This window comes from Rhopalosiphum maidis, chromosome 1 (assembly GCF_003676215.2).
Source record: "Rhopalosiphum maidis isolate BTI-1 chromosome 1, ASM367621v3, whole genome shotgun sequence".
NCBI classification, from domain to species: domain Eukaryota; kingdom Metazoa; phylum Arthropoda; class Insecta; order Hemiptera; family Aphididae; genus Rhopalosiphum; species Rhopalosiphum maidis.
In genome coordinates, this window is record NC_040877.1 from 72,286,733 (window position 1) to 72,312,028 (window position 25,296).

Here is a 25,296-nt window from a genome sequence, read left to right on the forward strand (position 1 = left end):
GGTTCCCAAAATAACATATTTACGTATTAATAAAATAAGTAAATATAATATAGTTTAATTTTATTTACACATCATTAAACATACATAAACATAAATTGTTAACTAAGAAAAATATTACAGTTATCAACTCATAATAATATAATTAATATATTTTAAAAATATATTTTTATTGAACAAATCAATAATAAATTATATTATTATTATATTTTAATGGTACGCATATTAACAGTCAAATTATTAAAAAGCATACAATAAAAAAGATTATTGATTAATTTGTATAAATAATTATTTTTATGAATTCAAAATTATATATTTTTGTTTGCAATCTTTCAGTTTATCGGCTTTCTTATCATTAATATACAATAAAACATCATTTGCGCCAAATATTGTTAACTCGTACGAATACGAATGCGGTATATTCAATTTACATTGCAATATGTAAGACAAAATCGGGATATTTATTTAGTTTAAGTAATCACCGAAAAAAGGGTATTTCTATAATTTGGGCCGCAGCAAACGCCAGGCGACACCCCAAAAAATAACGAAAAACTCTGAAATTGTTTTCTAAAAACGTGAATTGTTCGACATGCAGTACAATGACGAACGCTAACAACAATAATATACTGATAATATTTGCTTTGGAATAAACGGTTAGGTTAAAAAAAAATCCAAGATTCAAAAAAACCATTTCCAAGAAGCCCTGTTAAGAATAAAAATTCACCTTTTATAATCAGTAATCACGTAACAGCATGGGCACACTATCTACAATGAAGGTATGGTAGGTACACCATACTCCTCGAAAAGACTACAAAAAATAAACAAGTTACCACTACGACTACTCTGGAAACGTATGCTACAAATTTCAGGGATACGCGAACGATTGGCGTAACTTGATGCGTTCAGCGCACGCACGATATCAAAAGCAGAGTTATATTATAATGTACATTTAGATTTTCACGCACAACTCGAAAGAAACGTAAATAAGGGCCATTAAAGATACCGGTCGGTTGAAAGACTATATAATTTTATATTTTTACTGCCCACACTATAGTCGTGTGCACCATACCGCGTATACACGCGAGCGAATAATATATAAGGTATGCATAAAAAAACTAAGAAAGCACAGCTGCAGTATTCTACCACGTTTCATATATTACCCGCGTGTTATACATTATATATCATATATTTATAATTTATATCCATTACGAACGCGTCAATTACGGTCGCGTTTCGAAAACGACTTCCGGTCATTGACCACCGCCGAAACGCTATACAGTACGGTCAGCCACACTGGGAAACAGGTTGTCGCGAATCTCGCAATTCAGTGTATACGCATCAGAAATTTGAAAGCTAACAAGTAATTTTTTTCATCTTTATCAGTATGTGAGTTGAAGCGACCCAGAAGAACTAAGTGGACGTTCGTAATTTTAAGTAATCTACACCTGTCGGGTCGCCGTTAATCACATGAGAAACAAAATTTAATCAAAACGTATTGAATTATTCGGGCCTGCGTGTCCTTGTGTTTTGTCTGCACCCCAATTTCATATACTATTATTTCCGAAGAGGAAAAAACCGACGTGCCGCCGCCATGTTTCACGGGGTGACGAGAACCCTAGCTACGAGTAAAAGCCTCATTCATTTGTCCATCACGAGCCACGCACACGCAGAAGCAGTCCCCCTTGTCGACTACTGTTGCCGCCACTGCCACGAACGCCATTGGTCCCACCGTGAAAACGTCACGCGTGATAACCGCAATGTGATCCCTGCTACGATGCGACAAAATTATTGAAAAAATAAAACCGTTTACTACTCGTCTATTCGAGAACACGTACTAACTTCTAAAGTACCTGTACATAAATTTTGTATCGCAAAAATCACGCGAAAAATATAATCAAAACTACAGCAGCTAAGGTTCAGATGTATTTAAATTATAATATAATTGTTTACCTCTGAACGGCCGGTTGTCTCGGTTGGAATTGAGAACTCGGTTGACCGAACGCGTAACCGTTGTAATCTTGAGTGTTACCCTGGTTGGCCTGCTGTTGACTCTGGTCCATGTCGTTCGGAGTCATAACTACGGAGTGCACCGGGTTCAAACTAAATACACACACAATGTTACACTCAACACAGCCAACAGTAAATTACTTTAATACTTTATTACATGTTCTACTCTATTACAATATAATATAATTTATTACACACAGCCCGCAGTATTGTATATCATGGAGCACGTGTCGCAACGGCAATCGTCTTCATCGTCTCCTTTCCGAGGAGTTCACTCACAATATCAACGATCGTACTCGTATTATAATAAAAACGAGTGTATAAGTTCGAGCCGGTGTTATGGACGTGTGCCGATGCGACCGTGTCTATAACAGTATATGACACCTCAAAACAACGTATAATATTCTACGTATATATCGTATTGCTCTGGAAGATCGACAGGCAATTTTTACGATTCTTTTGGACCCGCCAACGGTATACTTATTGGTTTGATAGGTATCGGTATCGGCGAACGAAGATTTTTACCGCGAGCGTGCTTCTACGTAAATCGATCCCCGTTCGAACGCGGCGACGGCAGCGTCGACGACTAATATAAACGCCCGACCGCCCGCGCGCCTCGCCCTGCCAACGCCGCATTACACGCGTACGATAAACTCGGCACGCCGCACACGCAGCCGGTCGTCGTCGCCGTCGTCGCGCGTTTGCCCTTCTCCTCCGACGCGGCGCGTCCTCTACACGCACGCACACACGAGGAATGTGCGGCGAAGGCTCTCCTCTGTTGTAGCCGGTTAGAGTGTGTGTTGTGAGTTTAAGTGAGTGTGTGCTGCGAGTATGAGTGAGAGAGTGTGTGTGTATCGCGCATATTACAGTGCACGGCAAGAGGTGTACAAATCGCATAGTATTATTTTATTTATGCCATGGTAGTATCATCCAATATGCACGAGACGTTTGAAACGAGCGCGTAAAAGTGTATAGTATTTTTACGTTACATGAGAGCAATAATAATAATATAGTTATAGTATCGCGTACACGCGCGGCAGGTACGACGAGACAGGGAAGCGTTTTTTTCCCCCCGACTTCACCTGCAAGCGAAGCGCGCCGTTCGCGAGGGGGTGGAGACGATCGGAATGTCCCGGCGGCGGTGAACGTCGTAAGCCACGTGTGGGAAATGTGACTTGTCGCGTGCGTAACACGACGGAAAACCGCCACCGAGGGTGTAATACAATAATATTATATTGAACGGGAAAAAAACGGACGACAACGACGACCCATATCATATACTATTGTTTTACCGTTTTAATTTTATGCCCGAAAAATACATTTAAAAAAAAATGTTTACGTGAGATGGCGGAACACAATATTATTATTCTAATACCGGTCGGTCACAGTGGTGTGTGTACATATCATGTAGCAGCGGTGGCGGAATAAACATTTTCGGAATCGATCAAAAACGTTTACGCCACCGACGCCAGCGAGCAAACAAAATATTAATAATAAAGATAAAAAAAACTACGTACTGTTGGCCGTGTAATATTTATACACCAAGGTAGTACCTTTACATACACACAATCGAAGACGACGGCAGCACGAAACAAAAATTATTAATCGGCGTTACTTTTATTTTTTAGAAAAAATATATGTTTTTATTCCGACGATGGCGACGAAGTTATACTGAGCCGCTCTAAAAAGCGATTATCACAAAATGCAAACAACGTCACTTAATTAGATGACAAAAAACTAATTTTCAAAAAAACTATTAAAAAATATATATAATATTTATACGTCAGATATTAATTGTTATACTATTTTACAATTACATATATTAATACTACACTATTATTATTGTTGTTGTTAAGTTATGTTACTATATTACCGGATTCGTGAACAAAAACCACTAAAACAACTGACGGTACACAATAAATGTCAAAATTTAATTTAATTTATATTTTTATTAAAATATAATAAATAAATGTACTTTTAATTTATGATGTGATGGATTTTGGTCGGAGCGCACGGCGCAAAAACAACGTTACGGACGGACGGGCCGCGGTAGACAGAGAGGGAGAGAAAAAAATACTTAAAACTCGTCCGAACTACTACATAATATATATATATAAAACGCAGTGTGGCCAACTACGACGATGTGTAGTCGGCCGCCGCCGACACCGCCGTCGACGACGTATGATGTCCCGAACGTAAACGTGTTTTTTTCCTCTCTTCCTTGCTCAGTATTTTTTTTCTCTATTTCATTTATTTTTTACTACAAAACTCACGCCATTCATTATCGGCGTATACTTTGAACGGGATAACATCGGACCATTTCGGGCACGCCACACAAACCGTGGCCCGATTGCTTGCGGCGTGGGGGTTCGATCAGCACAAATACAATAATATGTAATATATGTGTAATTATGATATAATATATTCATAATAATATAATTATTATAATATGCACTTGTGTATACATACTAATAATACATATAAACATATAATATAATGTATTGTTTATTTAATAGCCCCTCATAATGTGTACAATGTTTCCACAATAAGTTTTTTTTAAAGGGTTGGGGGTTTGTAAAAAATTTAAAAATTCTATAAAATAAGTAATTGTTTTCGTTTGTATGTCAGATATAAAAACGACGCAATAAAAATAATAATATAGTACATTATAATAATGTATGATATGATATCGTGTGACGGTGAACGCCACGGCGAGACAACGGGTTTCGCGTGCAGTATGTATTTTCAGAGCAAAATATTGCAGTTAAGTACTAGAATTATACAATCGTCTATAAAACGGTGTTCCTCCGCTGTGACATTTCTTTGACCTTCCGCGCGCGCATTTGTTATTTATTTTTTTACGACACTGGTTTCTTGCAAAACGCCGGCGACAACGCTTTCCCTCAGAACATTTCTCTCTGTGAGTCCGTTGCTCCTATTCCAAGACGATGAAATAAACGAACGAGAATTTACGCGTATAAATAATAAATGGATAATATATGTATAGACTAATAAACTATAATTGTATATGTTCGACGATAAATATACGAGAATCACCATAGCTAGTAGCATCCTATAAACATAATAATAATATTGTAAAACCAGAAAAAACCGCCAGCAATAGAAACTGCAAAGTGCAGGGCTGTATACAGAAACGGCTAATATTTAGAAACTGCATTAATACAATTCGTTAAGGTAAATATTGCACTATACTTTTAAAGAATGGTTTCAAAGATGGATTTACCTGAGCCCTTCATCTGCCAAATAAAATAATAAATATAAATTTAATTAATCAGGTCAGAGGCGCACAAAGCAAGACGATTTCGAGTAAAATATTATACGAGTCTATAGAATGCGATATTCTTCTCGGGCACAAAGAATACATATTATTATAAATAATATAAAGTATATTATACTATATATATGTACGAAATAACCTACCTATATATTGTACACTGGTGTACAGGACAAGGGCAAACGAGTAACGACAACGTTTGATATACATTATACATATAATATAGTGATGTGGTGGGATGATGGTGGTGGTTTTTGTGCGCGTTAAGTATAATAAATATTTCGTATATTTTGCAGGTCAGGATTTTCAAACTACCTGCAGGCTGCAATAGAACGAGGCAAAAGACCTTGCGCCCGGATTACATCAACAGCAATATCGAGAATCAGACATCCCGTCAAACCTTGCGTTTTAGTATTTTATACCGTTCATATACACTGCTACACTATAGTATGCAACAGAATAAAGGTATTATTATAATAAATTATAATAATATAGATGTGTTGTTGTTGTTACATACTGCAGAGGAAGTGGATTACATATAGATAAATTCTCATTAAATCGTTGAAAATCACGATAAATGGGTCGTATTTAAACTAAATGTATGTTGCACATGAACACATGGACAATGACCTCATTCAAAAAAGTAAGAAAAACCCATTCAAAGCACAATGGTGATAATGTGTTATTACTTATTACTTGATTAGGTAATTAATACATATTACATTGTACCTAATAAGTCCATAATAAATATATACTTTACAGAGTAGTATATAATTTAGAGGAAAAAAAATATTTTGGAAGAAACGTTCCACGCCTAAATGTTTTAAATGGAATAGGAATACCATCTGCTTCCGGTGAAAAATTATAAATGTGTAAAGGGACATACGTAACACAAAAATAATACCAATTGCATAAACAATTCATCACACTAAATTTTTATGCCAATTAAACGTCAAACATAAGAGTTAAAATAGGTAAATACAATATGTACAGAAAATACTTTGGTAAATTTATCTGCATACATACTTCTAACTACTTCCAACCATACGTATGTACAAAATATTCGTATATTGAAAAAATTAATTCAATTAAACAGTCACAAACAGTATCGCTAAATAACATAATAAAGACTTTTAGTTTTGTTTTAGACGTTTTAGTAACTTTTAAAAAAAAAAAAAAATGGAAATTATCAACAAAAATACAAATTACTTAACATTTTGACTCATTGAAAAAAAGGTACACATAATATTTTTATGTAGGTGCAGCACGCGTGCGCGTACACTCACACACGTGCATATTATTTTGTAGTAAAGACTGGATGACACACGAGTCAAGTATTTTAATGAATATTCGTCATGTACAATGTATATATGTGTATATGAAATAGTATATATATATATATATATATATATATATATGCGTGTGTGTGTGCGTATGTATATATATACATAATCATTATATTACACAAATAATATGTTCTCTTCTTAGGTCGTGTACTAACGACAAATAAACATGTACATTACATTATATAGAAATGAGAATAGTCACTTAAAACGTATCATTTTGTTCTTAAAATATCGATACATGGTATGTATACATATTATATAAGTACGCAGAAATATTATTGTTAGTATAGATGCCGCCAATTAATATCATATTATTCGTATCAGAATTATTACAAGGGAAAAAATATGAACCAAGGCATAAGAAACGACTGTTTTTAAAATTATTTTAACTTTAACTTCTTATTAAAAATATGGTAACTAAATATTACATAGTTACATGTTTAATAAATAAGGCACGCTAAATATGTTTTATTGAATAAAATAAAATATAATATAATTTATGTCCAATAAACTATTCCTAATCATTATAAGCAGGTATTAAGAATCATTTAGATTTAAATTTATATTAATAATTAAGTTGAATCAACAAATTTATAATTTTATGGTTCTTACAACAGACGGCAATCATTTATAATTGAATTTAACGTACATAAAAACAGATTAAATTTTTGCCCAAATTAAATATACTAAAGTATTACAATGTAGTATTTACAATATTATATATAATAATGGTTAATTTATACATAATATTAGAGCGCAGATTTTTATGCATTTGCATATTTATTCTTGGTATGATATGCTTAGTGAGCACAAAATTTGTTTCATGACATAAATATTTAAAAAATAAAACTTTTTAGTGCATATTTTTACAGATTTCGACATTTTTTTTTATTTTAATGGCTTATTTAACAATTTGAATCGCATATTTCATCTTTGAGTGGATATTTGGATGTTTTTTATTTTTTTTTTAGTTTTGGTTAATATCAAAATAAATTAATAGAGGTATACTTATAGGTTTTTCCAAACATAACCTTAATAATCAGGGAAATAAAATATGTATACCAAGATGACGAAGGTAACGAAAAAAAGTGAACAAGTACCTATAGTAGGGTTCTATAATTTTTAAAATATATTTTATTAATTAAATGTTCAAAAAATAAATTTTCTGTTTGCTATTTTTTATGCATATTTTAACATTTCAGTGCATATATTTATGCATATTTAGGATTTTTTAGCGCATATTTGGTTGGTTTTTAATGCATATAGATCCACGCTCTAATAAAATATTATCGAAGGTAGGTGTTTATCATTTGATTTTTAATCCAGTAATAATTTTCAGTCTAATATTGTAAGAAATATACTTTTTATATATTATTTATATATATATATATAACCTCTATATTATAAATTCTTCACGCAGAAAGTTGCAATGAATAATACAATGATAATAATAGCATACATAAAAACAACATTAATACAAATGAAACTGCCATCGATTTCTGTTTATAAAAAAAAAAACCAAATTGAAATTAAAATAAATTTATTCCCACTAAGTTTTGAATCGTTTATCATACGCGCGCGCGCCGTTGCGTGCACCCTGCTTGGCTTGAATCAACCCTCATGGAATATACTCGAGTTGTATATATATATTTATATTTATATATCTATATATATCATATGCAAAGCACTCGTCATCGTACAACCCATCCGACGGATATACACGGGGAATATAAAATATATACGTGTGTGTGTGTGTGTGTATACAGACGCGAAAAAAATGCCATATAATATAATACGGCCGGTAATGAAATCCGTTCCGTTCGCCATTTTGAGTGCGTATAATAATTGATGTTTTTTTCATTCTTTTTTATACTCATTTCACTACGCGTACATTGTATGCACAACTACATACATAGAAAATGGCGATTTCGAATTAATTTTTTTTTAAAATCAGTAAATATATATTACATGTTATAAAATTGCATGTATATTATTTCAGATAAAACATATACAGTATACTACATAGACACAATATAGTGCGACAGCCTATATCATAAAGTCATACAAAAAATATATTACAACCGATAATATATACTTACGAGTAAACTATTTTTCCAATGAATCGAATCTATTCGATAGGTAGTATACCTATGTATAATATACCTATACAGAGTGATTTATCAAGCATGCTTAGTGCTTACTCCTTTTTTTCTCAATTAATGACAAACTTTTTAAAAAAATATTCATAAAATTGTTAAGCAAGTATGTTAATAAGGATCATATTTTAAAATACTTAAATTTTGTTCTGAATAGAATTATTAGATTTTTTAACTATAGAGTATCCCGTGGGGTAATAATTGTCTTATTAACAAATGATAACCACCCTTTTTTATGGTTGATAGTGTTAAGTTGATGATTTTTTAAAAGTGTTGATGTATATAAATCGAACTTCAAACTTTTATGAGTTACTGTTAGTACTAAGGTAGCACATGATAACATGTTTAGAAAATCTGTATAAAGGGCTTATATTATGATGATATCAAAACTAAAGTGATGAATATAAATTTTATAATTTTTTTAAGCTGTCCGAGTGTCATATAAATACTATAAGCTAAATATTTCACCTATTTCATATACTTTTTGTAAAACTATTACTATATAACATAAGAAAAATTATCCTTGATACATAAAATGTAATAACTTGTTCGAGTTTAAATTTAAATGCGTCAACGAAAAATTATCATCAAATTAAAATCTTGAAATAGAAGCGTGTTCCATTTTAAAAAGTCTGTATCGTCACAGTATACTCATTTAACGATTTAAAAGTCTAAGTATTTAAAAACATGAGCTCTCGACGTATTTAAAAATCCCAAAAATTAGAATATTAATTATTAATAAAGACTAAAATGAGTGAAAAGTGAGCGTAGGTATATTATTGGATATAATTGAGTTTGTTTTCGAATATCATAATTTTTATTTTTTGATTTAACAAGAATATAAAAAGGCGGTGATTAGACTGATTAGATAAAAACACATTTATCAAACTGTTTACACAGTTATTTAAAAAACCACGATTTCATTCAATCGTTAGTAACTAGGATACTATATCTCGTTTTTAATCAATGTTATTTATTGAAATACTTAATTGCATTCCCTCGTTGCAAAATTCAATATCTATGTGTAAAAAGGCCATTTAATTTTTTTATTACAGCAATTTCAAATATTTGTATATACAATATATACACGATATTTTCTTTTTATATATAAATATGCAGGTAAATACGCTAGCGAATAATATGGTTGAGCAAATATCTAAATTCGGTAAATTGCTGTCAAGTGTAATCAATATTTATATAAAAAATAAAAAAATATATCATTCATAGTTTTACAATTGGGTATTTTATTTTTAAATGTATTTAAAATACAAAAGTAGGTATACACACACATTATTAATTTCAAAAAATAATAAATTCTAGCAGTTAATAAGTAAATTAAAATAATTATTTATTGAAACAAGCAATTGTACCATGACATTTAGTTATAAATGATTAAAATATATACATATATATATTTAACCCTAGTTAGGATATCATGAAATAGCCCGACTTTCAAATTCTGCAGTAGATATTTATTTGTTATTTACAGATTATAATAGTGGTGTTGGCACATATTATGCGGTATAAGAAATAACTAAAAACTGTAAAATATAATATATTTTAAAAAGTATAAATTAATAGATTAAAGAAATATCCGAGAATACAATATAATATACATTCAGATTATTGATGTTTCCAATCGACCTAAAATTATTTTAGACAGAAGATTTTTTTCAACTAACTGTGATAAATTTTATCAAATTTTTACTTAATATTTAGCCAAAGATAAATTACTATTTGATGGAATTATATTATTAGCTGTTTGACTATAAGTTCAGTTAACAAAAACTGTTATTTTTCACAGCTGTTAACAAGGCTGTAACTGAAAAAATTTGAGGGAGTCCAACAAATTGTATGGTCAATAAACTATATTTACCAGTGAAATGTGGCTGCTTTTAAAAATGTCGGGTTACGAATTCAACCCTAAGGGCATCGAAAGAGCATAAAACAATTCACTATATATTATGTTTCTATTATACATGGGTTCAAAACAAAATTTAGTCAAAAAAAAAACATTAACCGGGCAAGGATAAACATTATAAATAAGCCATGTAGCTACATAGGTGTATATACAGTGGTAGATACCAAATTATCTTTGATAAATCGTCGCGATTCGCGGTTATCGACTAAATTACAGTATATATAAAACTTATTTACAGAATATAAATAAGTATACCTATAAGATATTTACTAATATACAGTATACTTAGTGAATATTATACTTGTATAAGCAGCTCGAAAATATTTTTTACTATTTCGTTTTTGTTATTGACATAACAGCGAATAAATTGTATTGAAACATTCTTCGCCGCACGCAAAATACATAATTATAATATTATTATTCTCGTTTGTAGAAAAATTTGATATTTTAGTTGTGCTTTTTTGCAATACGCCAATACATATATTAGGCGTTAAGTACCTATTATAATAGACATCGACGAATATTTACACATATACACATACATATAAATTTTAAACTATATAATATTTTGATAAACAATAACAATAACAGTATGAACGATATGAGGATAATATATACATTATATATATATGTAATATATTATATTTTAACATCTGCACGTAGTCGGGCCCGCGCAAGAATATAAAAGATGCGATCGTTCGGGAATTATATACCTAAACGAACTATGTGCGTGCATAGGTTATACCGTATATTATGTATACTATGTAGGTACATATACACACGCCACACACACACACACACGATGTGATACACAATATTATAATATTATACTTATACTGTGTAGGTACATAATAATCATGGCGGTTAATGTGCGAAGAAACCGTTAAAAAACTCGACACATGCGTCAAAACACTGATACCGCGGTTGCTTTCTTGGCGGGCGAAAGAGAAAAAAATACCGGGAAAAGGCTCGTGCGTGTCGTCACACGTGGAAAGATACATAACATCGTCGCACTTCCCGTTCGCGTACGTACCTACAATATATTATTAACATTATTATGTACCCTGCACGGCACGGTGCGACGGCCAGTGCTGCGATGCACGTGTAAAAAAGAACGTGCGCATTTTTATTTTATTGTTAAGGGAAGTGCGTGCCCCCCCACCCACACACAATAATCTGAACGAAGTGTCCAGTACCGGTTCGGCTTTTGATTCTTCCGTTTCCAAAATCCGACCACCAGTTTTGTGGTGTCCGTCGCGTACGTTATTATATATTATTACCACCCCCGCGATTGTCCTGCGCCCCTATTTAAAGGCCTCGCGCACACGTCATGTACATCGTCGTCCAAATATAATGGCTAGGGATTTCCGCACGCCCGCGGACCCCTCGAGTGTACGCAGCGGGCACGTTCTCAGCCGCCCCCGCTGCGTCCCGTCCGGCTCGAGCCCGACCGGTCGGCTCGTACATATACGTACGACGCCGCCGCCCACGTACATAGTCGAGTGACGGGGACGGCGCGCGCGAACAATGCGGAAAAATATAAAACGCATTCGCGCCGGGACACAATGGCCGCACTGACTGCACACTCACACACGGGCATATTATTATAATACAAACACAGACGGTGTTATAATATAATAATAAATAATACATACACACACGCATAAATATAAATGTATATAATATCATTGTAATTATTTACCACGAATTAATGTATATATAAATATATATTATATCATGTCATGTAAATGGCGGCGCGCGCGAACGAAAGGGGTAAGCCGGGGGTAGACTATTTTTTTGCGTTATAGAGTATAAAATAAAATGGCGATTTCGCACCGCGGTATACCGCGAATGCTGTTTTTTGCTAGAAATAAACAACGTCGACCCGCGGTACATGGGTATACCTAAATAAAATAAAAAGCTGGACAATAAATTATGATCAATCGCAATAATATATATCAGACTCGAATCGAACTGGTTTTTTCGACCACCAAACTTTTTGCGTGTCTATACCTCATAACAAACCGTAATCTACACGAAGCGGCGAATCTTTTATATAATATAATAATAAACGATAGTCGAACAAATGTGTGTAAATATATGCGTGACTGAAATTTAAGTGCGCGCCCTGGTGCAACTGCGACAGCAGCTCCGGGGTCCCTCGCGATTTTTGTCGAGCCGGATTCCAGTGGGAACGTGCGCGTTCTAAAACGGTCGAAATTCACTTTCATACCACTTATATAATATAAATGAGTACCTATCATATTATGTGTTATATGTGTAAATTTCGACTATCATACATACCTTACAAGCTAAATTATGTAAATTTACGACGTTATTTTTTCTTGGCAGTACGAACTATACAACTTACATTTTTATGATATACTGGTTATAATGTATAAGTCGAAAACATAATAATATATGCCTTATAGGTCTGACGGTCGCACACATAAATATCAAAGGAAATCGCGCGTGAAAATTGTGACGGTCGTGTGGACGACGACGAATGTTTTATTATAAGCGCCGTGGCTGTATATTATTACACGATAATGAATATAATAATAAAAATAATATTCGTTGTACCGACCGATGGGTTTCGTGCAGTGGCCCTGTCATGGTTCTGTAGCAGGAGCGGCTGAAACGAATCGACGTTCCTTTATAATATATACCATAATAATAGGTATAGTATGTATAGATGGTTTGCTATTTATTCCACAAGAACGACCTGAGAACCGCTGTAGTCGTTATAACGATGGACTGTTATCATCACGCGTGTATAAATTGTTCGAATTATCAATTTTTAATACATAATATATATTACCTACACTCTTACAGCTACTTAGACCACACATATATTTGATGGGTACCTTAAATATAATATCTAATCGGTAAGTATAATATAAAGTTTACCACGCGTTGTCCGGCGCACCCCACTTTAAATTAATAACGTTAAATTATCTCTCGGATTTCTTAATTAGGTACTTCAATCACGATTATGTTTGAACATTACTGTTAGTGAAACACCTATAAAACGATCGATAATGAAAATAATTTTAATACATTTTTTCATGTTTTACTACCTATATAAATACCACCGAGGCACCGACAAGTACATAGATATAATACCTAATTCATTAGCGAACTTTTGAGAACTTCTGGATTGTCATCGAAAAACGAATTTGATTGAAAAAACATGCAATACCTTAGATGTTGATAATACATCACTTGCATAATATAACTATATTATCAAACTGCAAATCTAATAATGTATAGTAAATAACAAATTCAACCATAACGTAATACTGCTCTTCGGGTATATATATTTAATATTTTATACTAGATGGTTGATACAACTTGTGGCAAAACAACTTTTCATAAAAAGACTATTCTTTTACCATTTTCATTTGTTTCGCGCGTGCAACAAGTCAATAAAACATTACCAGCCCTGTGTGCAACAAATATAACGAAGGAGAAAATAACTTTTGAAAGTCCCATGCATCTGGTTTAACTTATTTGATTTATTTTTCGAGAATATTGGCACTAGGAACACTATAACAGATAAAATATAAAATATCATCTTACATATAGGAAAGACTATATAGAATAAAAGATTAATAGTATTTCGGTAGACACATAAGTACTACGGTACAGATATAATATGACATATAATGTGTGTGTGTGTATGTGTGTGTGTATATATATATATAATGTATATTTATATGCCATATAAAATTGCAAATTAAACAATATATACATGAATATGATAGATTATAGTGATATTATATCCGCAAGTATAGAATTTCGACCTATAAGTAATGAGCTTTTTATTCTCTATAAATAAAAGGGAGATAAATAACTCATTTTATTGATGAAACTATGCAAAAAAATATGTCCAGGAAAAATAAAATGAAAAGTTTTAAAAAAACAAATAATATCTTTCGTGGAAAAACGGTTTTATTTCAATAGATATTTAACCCGTTTTATATTTTAATTCATCAACGTATGGATATTTTTCTTTTTAACAAATATATTATTATTATATTTATAAATACCTACATGGCTACATACATAATACATATTTTATTGAATCGTATTATATAAATCGTGTACAAAACATTTTGTATTATATATATATATCAACAAATGTACATACATTTTTAATTATAATAATTCATTTTTATGATTATAAAAGTATAATTCTAAACAGATTCAAACATACTAAAATTTTTAAATGCATAAAACAGCAGGTAACTAAATTTGCAGTATACAGCTAAACTCTGTAAATTAATTAAATTGTCTAGATAATTTTAGTTGTCAATATTTTTTTTCTAATTCTTTCAGTTATTTCAGACAACATGGATAGTTTGTATTTATAATTATACCCACTAGTATATTTTAGTGTATACTTTTTAAGTCCCAGGATAAAAGAAAAAAAATACCAAATGGAAAACGAAAAATATACTAAGTCCATGCAACTTCAGAAAAGTAAAATACCAATATCTATTGTATCCATAGATTATTTATTTTGTATGATTAATAAATTGTGAATTTCTATAGTTCTAGTTGAAATAGGAATACTAATACAGTTAAACACTAAATTAGTATAATAACTAAATCTAACAGAAAGAAATAATATATTTAATAACTAAAGAAAACGAAATTAGAGGAAAATGCAGGTATTACAAATAAAACAATAATGTATTTTTAATATTATTGAATACAACAGTTGTATAAGAACCATTAAAATAGAATAATAATTTACTATTTAATCTAAAAAATTATTTTTCATAATATTACAGATTACCAAAAAATTATACAGATTAATTTATTTCAAAAGCTAACCCACATTACGATTACATATTACTCATAATTAAGTTCCAAGACCCCAACTACTCGTTATTATATATCTTATGTATATATCTCTGTGGTATAACCAATAACCATATCAATTGTTTAAAATGTTTAAATGGCATTATTTTCACGCACCAATTCTTGAAACTGTTGACAAATTACTACATACTATGTCAAAATCCAACCCCACAAAATATTTATATATTATTAAACATAAGAAAGTTTTAATCGAACCAATAGTACCTACTTAATTAATTCTTGGAACAAAATTCAATTGTAATGGATTTTACACGCACACACGCGCACACACACACACACACACACACACATAACTACACGAATCAACATATTGTAATTACGCATAATAAAATTATAAAAATTATGAACTAAAACAATATTTCGATATTTTATCATTTATACCTAAATCATATAATGTATAAACAAAAGAAGTAAATATATTATATACCTTATAACAACTATTATTTCTATCTGCAGATGAATAAATATTCAGTAAATGCAACCTATATAAATAGTACTTAAATAGAATTAAGTATGAAATTGAAATTTTAAGTATTTCTTAGGATTAGAGTAAAAATTGAAAATAAAAATTTCTTGGCAGGAAAACATAAAAGTATGAGATTCGAATGTATTAACCAATGCGTGAAGATTTCAATAAAATTCCCCTTTGAACTCGATTTTAATTCTAAGAATCGCTTGCCGAAATAAAGAAAAGGAAATTATCAAATATAAGGGTGGCTATCCTACAAAATGTATTGACGACTGTGCTTCCCATATATAAAATTATATACAAACTACAGTGTACTCAATAATAATAAAACATAACTTAATAGGTAAGTAGGAAACCATAAATGGCAAAGAAACGTTTGTGATTTATTCGACAGAATTCAATAACTGACCTTTTTTTTTATAAAATGGTTGACCTTTGAAATAAATATATATCCATGTCCAAATTATAATGTGAAAGATAAATGTAAACGAGTGTAATGATAATATACATACAATTATAATAATTAATGATAAAAATACCAAATGTTTGTTATAAAAATGCCTCCCTTTTTAATAAAATGATCGTAATACATGGTTATTATAACATAATAATGCACGTGTAAAAAGAATAAATGGCTTATACATCAGAAGAATAAAATAAAAAATTGCTTGTGAAATTATTTAATTTCATTTCATTTTTTTTAAATAATATATGTGCACACTGCACACATACCTCTAAACGGTACTTTATATTATATAAAGACGAAGTAAATACAATAAAAATTCGACCGAAAAAGGGCAAGATTTCACAGACACGGAGTTTAAGAGGGACAATGACGAGAGGGATGTATTACTATTATTATTATATTCTATGCACGTGTATGTGTGCGTATATGTCCCTTCTCTTGGTTCGTTTTCACATATATATATATATATATATATATATATTCTTATATAGTATATACATTATAAATATAACACAATAATATATAGTTTCAAAGAACGATAATCGGGGTGCATGTTGGTGTATATAGTATACATATAGTATATCTACGTATGTACGGTGGCGACAGCGTCGTCCAATGTGAAGATGACTGTTGGAAATTCAATGGTTCCCAAAATGCACGTAAATTGTTTGTTACTGTACTAATAAACAGAACTATTGTAATAATTAATAACTAATAAGTAATGAATAATTTAATTATCGTCTTTCTGTGTATACAATACGAAGAAGATTAATACTTGTTGGGAAGATGGAAAACAAGTCACGACTCACTACGATATAGATACTATATATCACCTATTAATGAAATTATGAAGTTTGTGAGGAAAAATAATGTATCATGAAATATTTTTTTTTATTGACAACCACGAGGTTAGTCTGACAATTGTCTATTATTCTAAAACTTTAGACCGTTGTGTACGAAGCAAGTTAATTCTTAACCTGTTACCTGGCTACGTTTAACTACAATAATATGTGTATATTATAAACTACATTCACGCGTATAACGAAATAATATAAAGTAATTAATGTAATTACTAAAGCTGCTATGATTGTATTTATAGGAAATATGAAATATATATTTATCCTTACATTGCTTAAATACAAATACACCAAATTTTTTAAAGAAGACTTAAGCCTCTCATAATAAAGATAACGAAAAATGTGAGGTATAAGGACACACCCCCAAATATAGTTAACGATATACAAATAAACAAAAAAATATAATTTACATTCAATATCTATTTTACATCTATTAAACAAACGAAAATGCTGTAAAAAAAAAAACCATGGTTAAGTCATATTCTTACCACAGTCTTTACAAAAAAAACCAAATTTTAATTTTTTTGTTTTATTTTAGAGTAATTATTAATGTTGAATTACAAAATTATATAAAAATGTACATTAACTTATAGTACATTGATGAAGACTTGATATTAAAGAATTTTGAAGTTTGAGAGGGTCTCAATTCCCACAAGCTCGCCAAACATCAATTGCATGGCTATATATAATTAAAGCAATAATTTCTTTTATACCTTGTTAAAAAAAGGTCGTTAACATACTAGTTTGGATAACCGTCCGAGTGTAAATGATATTTTTAGTTTTTTTTTCTTTAAATAAGTACAAGCAAAAATATTAGGTGGGTCTTAGCCAATTTACTAAAAACATAATTTAAGAATGTACACAGGCATTCGTATTACCATTATTTATTTATAATTTTTAAAAACTGTCAACGCTTAAAAAGTATAATGTGTATGCGATTTATATGTTTGCAAATAGGTATTTAAAAATATGCAAACGAGCAGAGAACGTGGTTCAATACTTAATAATAAATCAAATATCAATCATAATATCATATTAATTAAGTTAAAAATATTTCATAAAAATTGTATTTAATTTTGTGTATATTATCAAATAATTTTATAATTATTCTATAGAAACAATATTAGTAGTAAAATTATTTAGTTTTAAGATCAAGTAAATGAAAAATAATAAATATTACTCAAACATTTGTATTTATAATTTATATAATACATGCAAATTACAATAATATAACTTGCAACTTAACATAATAATACGCTAATAACATTAAACGAGGAATATGAGCAGATATCGTTTTGATATGCAGTTGATTAGGTATTCCATTTCTTAAAATTATTTGAATTAAATGAATCCTCGTTTAAAATATTGTTAATTATTAAACATTTGGACATAATTAATGTGCTTAATTAAGATAATACATAGTATCTAACATACGCCGTAGAAGTTTAGGCGTATAGCTGTACACATAGACATACCTACTACATTAGATTTGAATAGTAACTATATAGTTAATAAAATGCAAACATAATTATTCAAAATTTCTTAATTTTTTTATATTTATTGAACTCAAATACTGTGATGTTAATTTAAACTATACTATGGTAAATTAAACTTAATTTCTAAGAGAAATGACGAGACACAATTTTATTAAAGTAAAATAACAAAATACGATGAGAAATTAATATTTTGAATTTTCTACCTATCATATTACAACGAAATAATTGAAATTTAATCAATTAATTTATTATTTTATTTTATTTCATTTACTCTGTAGTAATACGTTTCATAAGTATAGTATGTATATTTTGAACCTTGTTGTATACAGTTAAAACTTCAGGTGTATACAAATTAAGAATATTATACCTATACACTATATGTACTGATACTAAACTATACTAAATACTGACTATACAGTCAATTATTCAGTGAAGCATAGATAAAAGCAAGTAATTAATTTGATAACCAATAATTTGCATTATCGTAGCTCAGTAGCTATAATAGGTACTTATACAATACAATAATAAAAAATAATTGTAACAAACACAATTTGATGATTGAAATCCTTGGACCTTTACTTTCTATTTTTATATGCATATATGCATATTTGTATTGCTGATTTAGAAACTTAACACATTTGCACTTTTAAGGCTTGACGAGATAAAAAGCAGAATTAAGTCTATACTATTAGTTTAACGTATAGAAAGTCAAAAAATACAAACCATACTATTAATAATAAATGCTAGATTTTTTTAGAATAATTACTGATGTCCCATTAAGTGGGATTTATATATTTATAAATACTAAATAGTACATACATTAATAAACTTATATTCTAATTTTTAAGATAACCGCTTTAAACTCAAGTTATTTTAAAAGCCATTTTTTATCGATAGCATAGTATTGATAAAACTCGTTTATATTCTTACACATTTTTCTATATTTGTCCAAGTTTACTAAGATTCTGGATAGATGAACTAAATTCTAGTATGCGGATAATTTTATAGGTTTTTGATTTAAAGTAAATTTGAATATGCTGAATAGTATCTTCTCTGAATATTTAATTTATATCAATAATATTGATCATCATCAATTTATTTTAACAATTATGTATAAATACTTTTTATTATATAATTATTTAAACATCACATAATGTAATACATGTATAATAATGCTATATAAATATATATATATATTATACTATAGACTGTATTTACGGTAAGACAATAATTGAACTTTACCTTTTAGAATATAACATACATAATATAGTCATATATAATGACGGAATAATAATTATTGAGTAATCAGTATAGTTGAGCCATATAATATATAATGTACGATATTATATTTAAAATGATGTTGCAATAATATCGAATGAGTTCAATGATACAAACAATTTAAGAAGAATTTTTAGTTACATTATACGCTAATTGAATGATACTGTTATGATTAAAACACAAAGTTGATGATACGAATACAAAAAAAAAACATGAAAGATATATGCATTACATATATACTCATAATACTGTAACAGTAGGTAGCGTAAATTAAATGTTTATATCATCTGTTTTTGGTCAAAATCGGATAAAATAAAATAGGTATTATAAGTAGAGTACTCGAGTAGTCGAGTCTAAAGTTTAATCAACCACATACACGATATTCGGATAGTTATTGGTAGATAACATAATACAAATATGTAACTATAGTGCACAGTTCAAAACATAATATACAACATATACAAAAATTGAGTCATTAAAATTCACCAAATCTATATTTTAGTTGTATATATAAAAATATGCGAACCACCGAGAGAAAATATCACTATATATAAAATAGAGTCATTACCAAAATCGAGTTAATACGCCATATTATTACACGCGGAAGTTTTATAGCATATATATTAGTATAATATGCTAGTCTATAACACCTACATAATTATTAATTAAAGATTATATAGTATATACTGGCATATTCTTTAAATCTCGAACGGAATTCACGTACACACACTTACGAGCTGCAAGCTTACAACAGACGCCAACTACGTGTATAAGATTTTTAGTCGAGGATAAAACATAGCGCGTTTTAGAACGCAACATAATAACTTATAAATATAATTTATAGCCATAAATTAGTGTATTTAAATCCTCATACAGAGGAAACGTGGTAAGTAGGTACGCGCGTGTATATGTACACAAGAGATATGCCTATTTTAATAATAATAGTTAATTCCGTTATATGATATATACGTGAGTATTTATTTATAACACGTATAGAGGAATGGGGCCGTAATAGGAGGAAAGAAAAAATAGGAAAACGTATACAGGAAGGACACACGCACAAACATGACGGAGGGTGAAAAACGACGTGTAATTTTATTATTATTATTTCCAATTTTTTTCCCCGTCGTCGTGTGTCCGCGACCGGTATGTGCGTGCGCGCGTCCGATTGGGGTGTAGAAACAAGATGGCGACGGCGGCAGATGCGGATTGAGTCGCGCGGGGATTAAACGCGCGCACCGTCCGTCGAAGGGTTGCTGACGCCCAACCCCTCCTCTTCATCCCTCCACAAAGCACACGACTCACCCCCTCGCACATCCGTCTCACACAAATACGCGACCCCCGCCACACATATACGTACACACGAACACAAGCACACACATCGAATTCCATTGTCACGTTTGGCAACACAACAGACAGAAATATGATGCGCCGGCGTCGACCCTTCCGTGCTTCACCAATACAATAATGCAGTTAGTGCATGTGTATATGAAATATAATGATACACGCGTACCTATATGTATATTATTATAATATAAATACAATATAAACTTATTTAAAAGTTACAACATTGCGAACCTATTATAAAATATTTAGTATGTAATATAATTACATGTAAAATGTGAAATAACTACTCGAATACCGATATCACACCTATACGTGGAAACAATACCAGCACCGGAATTTCTTCATCGACGTGGTTATTACTTCATTCGGAATAATTTAACACACATCACAAATAGGTATACATCGAATGGCCTAGGTGTATATATATATTTCACGTTTTTTTATAGGTATATATAGATAATACGCACGTATAAGTATAATATCATTTATATACACGTTTGCCTATTTCTCAATACGGAGATGTGAAAAAAAAATACATCCTTAGATGACGACCCAGCTATAGGTATATTGTATATTATATTATATTTTACAATATATTATAAGATACTATATATCAATTTGCATACTGTTACTAATTAGATTGATACTATTAATAAAATATATAATATCTTTATTTTAATCAATGCTACACTCGAAATGTTTTGTCAACATTTAAGGATATTAATTATCATGTACAATTTTACATGAACCTTTAAGACGATTATTAAAAAAAAAAAAATCTACAGTAAATTAAATTATTGTCAAATTCAATCTTAATAATTTAGAAACATTATAATGTTTATTATTTAAACAAATAATAATATATTAAATATATTTTTATTTTTTTAATTACGTGGAAGGGTTATCTGACATAATTTACTTGATTCACTGTCTAAGTCATATACTAGGAGATTTGTGTGGTTGATTGATTTAGTGTAGAATTTTTTGTAGTAATTTTTAACTGTAGTAGAAACTGTTTTAATTTGTAGGTCCTTGTGTAATGAAAAGTTTGAGACGTACTATGGTGCAGACATTAGGTATTTTGATGAAAGATTGTCATCTGGAAGAAATACATGGTACGTATTTTGGAAGGCTTGAAAGAATTTATTTTGATTTTCCACTTGGAGGACCATTTTGAAATATTAAGATGAATTTGGAAATTTTGGTATGCTATTGTGGAGTCGGAATATAATGAGCGTTTTCATTGTTTTTACCAATATATTTTAATTATTTATTTATTTTCAATTTATAGAACAGTTTTTAATAACCTATATTTAAAACAATTTTTAGTTTCTAAAAAGAAAATGAACAAATATTATCTTTTATCACTGACACTTAAATCCAAATTTTAGATTTGTAAATATAATTTATATATTATTAACTATAATCCAAAGCACACGAAACTCAAATGTGCAATAGTATTATAGTGAATATATATTATGAACTGTACTATCTACTATAGTGTGTTAATATACGAATTAATGAAAATTAGCATAGAAAAATCGTTGTATGCTTATACTGTTATACAACAACTATCCTTTTTATATTTTTAAAAAATAATTTTATTATACTAGTCTTAACATCATTGTGTATTTATTTTTAAATATTACTGGAATACAAGGGTTTCCAATAATTTATAATTTTAACAATCCAATTTACATTAATCTTATTATACACAAATAGGATTTTAAAAGCTTTTTCATTTTGTGACTTTTTTGTACCCTACCTAGCTAATCATAAAGCAACTCAATAATCATACTAAAACTTAGTAGTAACAATCATAAAAACTGAAAATATATTTTGACAAACAAAATATTAAATACTTCCATCAAACCAGTGGTTAATTTTTTTTTTTTATAACATTTTCAAATAAAGTTATGAATACCTATTGTGCATACGTATTTATATGTAAATAATAAGTAAAAACGATGTATTCATAGATTATATAATAATATATATAATATAAATGTAGCCATTATGTTATTTTAACAACCTTATTTGATAAATTTAATTCGGAATAAATATATAGAATATACATAGATAATGAAAATAAATTACAACTTGATTCACGGCCACAGGTACATTTGAATGCTCCACCTATATAAGATCTATGGCACCACCATAGACACAGCATAGACTCTATGGGACACAGGTAACGTGCCGATAAAAAAAAGATAGGCGTATGATACAACCAGTTCCCATTTTGCCGTAGTTTACTACTTTTTTTTTCAATTAAAAAATTATAATATTTAGTTACATAAAACAGTTTTTATTCAAAATAATATTAAGATACCTATATTACAAAATAATAAATAAAAACAATTCAAAATAAAATTATAAGTCAATTAGAGCAGCGGTTCCAAAGTACGTTCCCTAATTATTAAGGTATTACATAAGCCAGATTAATTCAAATTTGTAAATGTATATAATTAGCAATGTTGAATGAGTATTGCCATTACCAAATTTAATCGTGTTTGCAGTAATTCATACAAAACAAAACAATATTTTAATTATTAAAATAATAATTATAATTATTATCGTTAAAAATAATCGCATTTATATTTTATTCTAAGATGTAGATAATATAATATTGATTATAGGTAGGTCACCGCGACATACTATTATACCTATACGTTGAATTCAATAATCGATAACTGAATAATATTAAAATAACTGACAAAAATAATTAATACCAGGCAGCGAAATAGTACGGTGATGAGATGAAATAGTGGCAAAACGATATAAACCTAGTGTCTGGCGCATGACACACAGAAGTCATATAACACATTTATATTTTATAAAAAAAAAAAATATTATTCTTTTACAGGTAATATATACACATAGAATTAATTGTTTCTATTTATGTTATCGAAAAAAAAATTACTTAGTTAAAAAATATAGACAATTTTATATTCTGAGCGGATCAAGAATGTAAATTATATTTTAAATCCACGAAATTATTTTCATCTAGTGACACTGTAATTTTATAGAGCAGTAACAATACTTCAGTCATTTAAATTAAGAATAGTTTATTTAAGAAATGTAATTAAGGTATTACTTTAGAAGGTCATATGCTGAAAAATCCAAGTTTTTACTAAATAATTGTGAAAATTTATAAAAAACGACAGTAAAACGCGCGGAAGTACAATATACGTAACAGAGGTTTTCAAAAAAATCGATTTTCTATTTATCGCCTAATTCAGAAAGAAATAACCATCAACTTAAAATTATCACCAAAAACTATAATATTTTTATAAGTGTCTAGCATTAGTTTTTTAGTATTTTTTCGGATTATGTTGATAACTTTTTTATTTCTTGGTCAAAAATTCAAAAACCTTAACATTTTAATTAACAAAGTAACTTATTAAACGTGGTTCTTTTAGCAATTTAAAAATATCGAAAAAATAGATAGACATAATTAAATGTGTCAATTTAAAGTTAAAATTTTAACAAAATAAGATGTTTAAAATAATAATTTTAGTAAAAGAAAATTTAACAAATCCTTCATTATATAAAGTGACATATAGTATGCAAGGCGAGGTCACTTGAAAATTAATTTCCCTCAAAGCAAAATCCCCGATTTTAGATTCTTTACAGCTTCAATAAATGTATTAGTATTGCATTTTATCGTTCATACCTTATTTTTTAGTAAATAACAATTAATTAGTAATTAAAAAAAAATTTTCAACATATAGGGTGATTTCTGGTAAAAAAATTAGACCTTGCTATACT

General features: G+C 29.5%; 1 protein-coding gene across 7 annotated transcripts in view; it reads right to left on the bottom strand.

The window, feature by feature from the left end:
• Positions 1-25,296, bottom strand: part of LOC113549886 (insulin-like growth factor 2 mRNA-binding protein 2) — a 49,320-nt gene that overhangs the window by 20,650 nt on the left and 3,374 nt on the right. For 2 of the 7 annotated variants that reach the window (XM_026951388.1, XM_026951387.1), the window contains exon 3: positions 1,948-2,097. The exons of 1 other annotated variant lie outside the window; for it this stretch is intronic. In XM_026951388.1, the coding sequence (XP_026807189.1) occupies positions 1,948-2,097 (150 nt within the window). Of the gene's footprint in view, positions 1-1,947; positions 2,098-2,161; positions 2,181-3,521; positions 4,054-25,296 lie in introns of those variants that run through there. 4 more of the 7 variants (XM_026951391.1, XM_026951390.1, XM_026951392.1 and 1 more) reach the window with 4 other exon arrangements.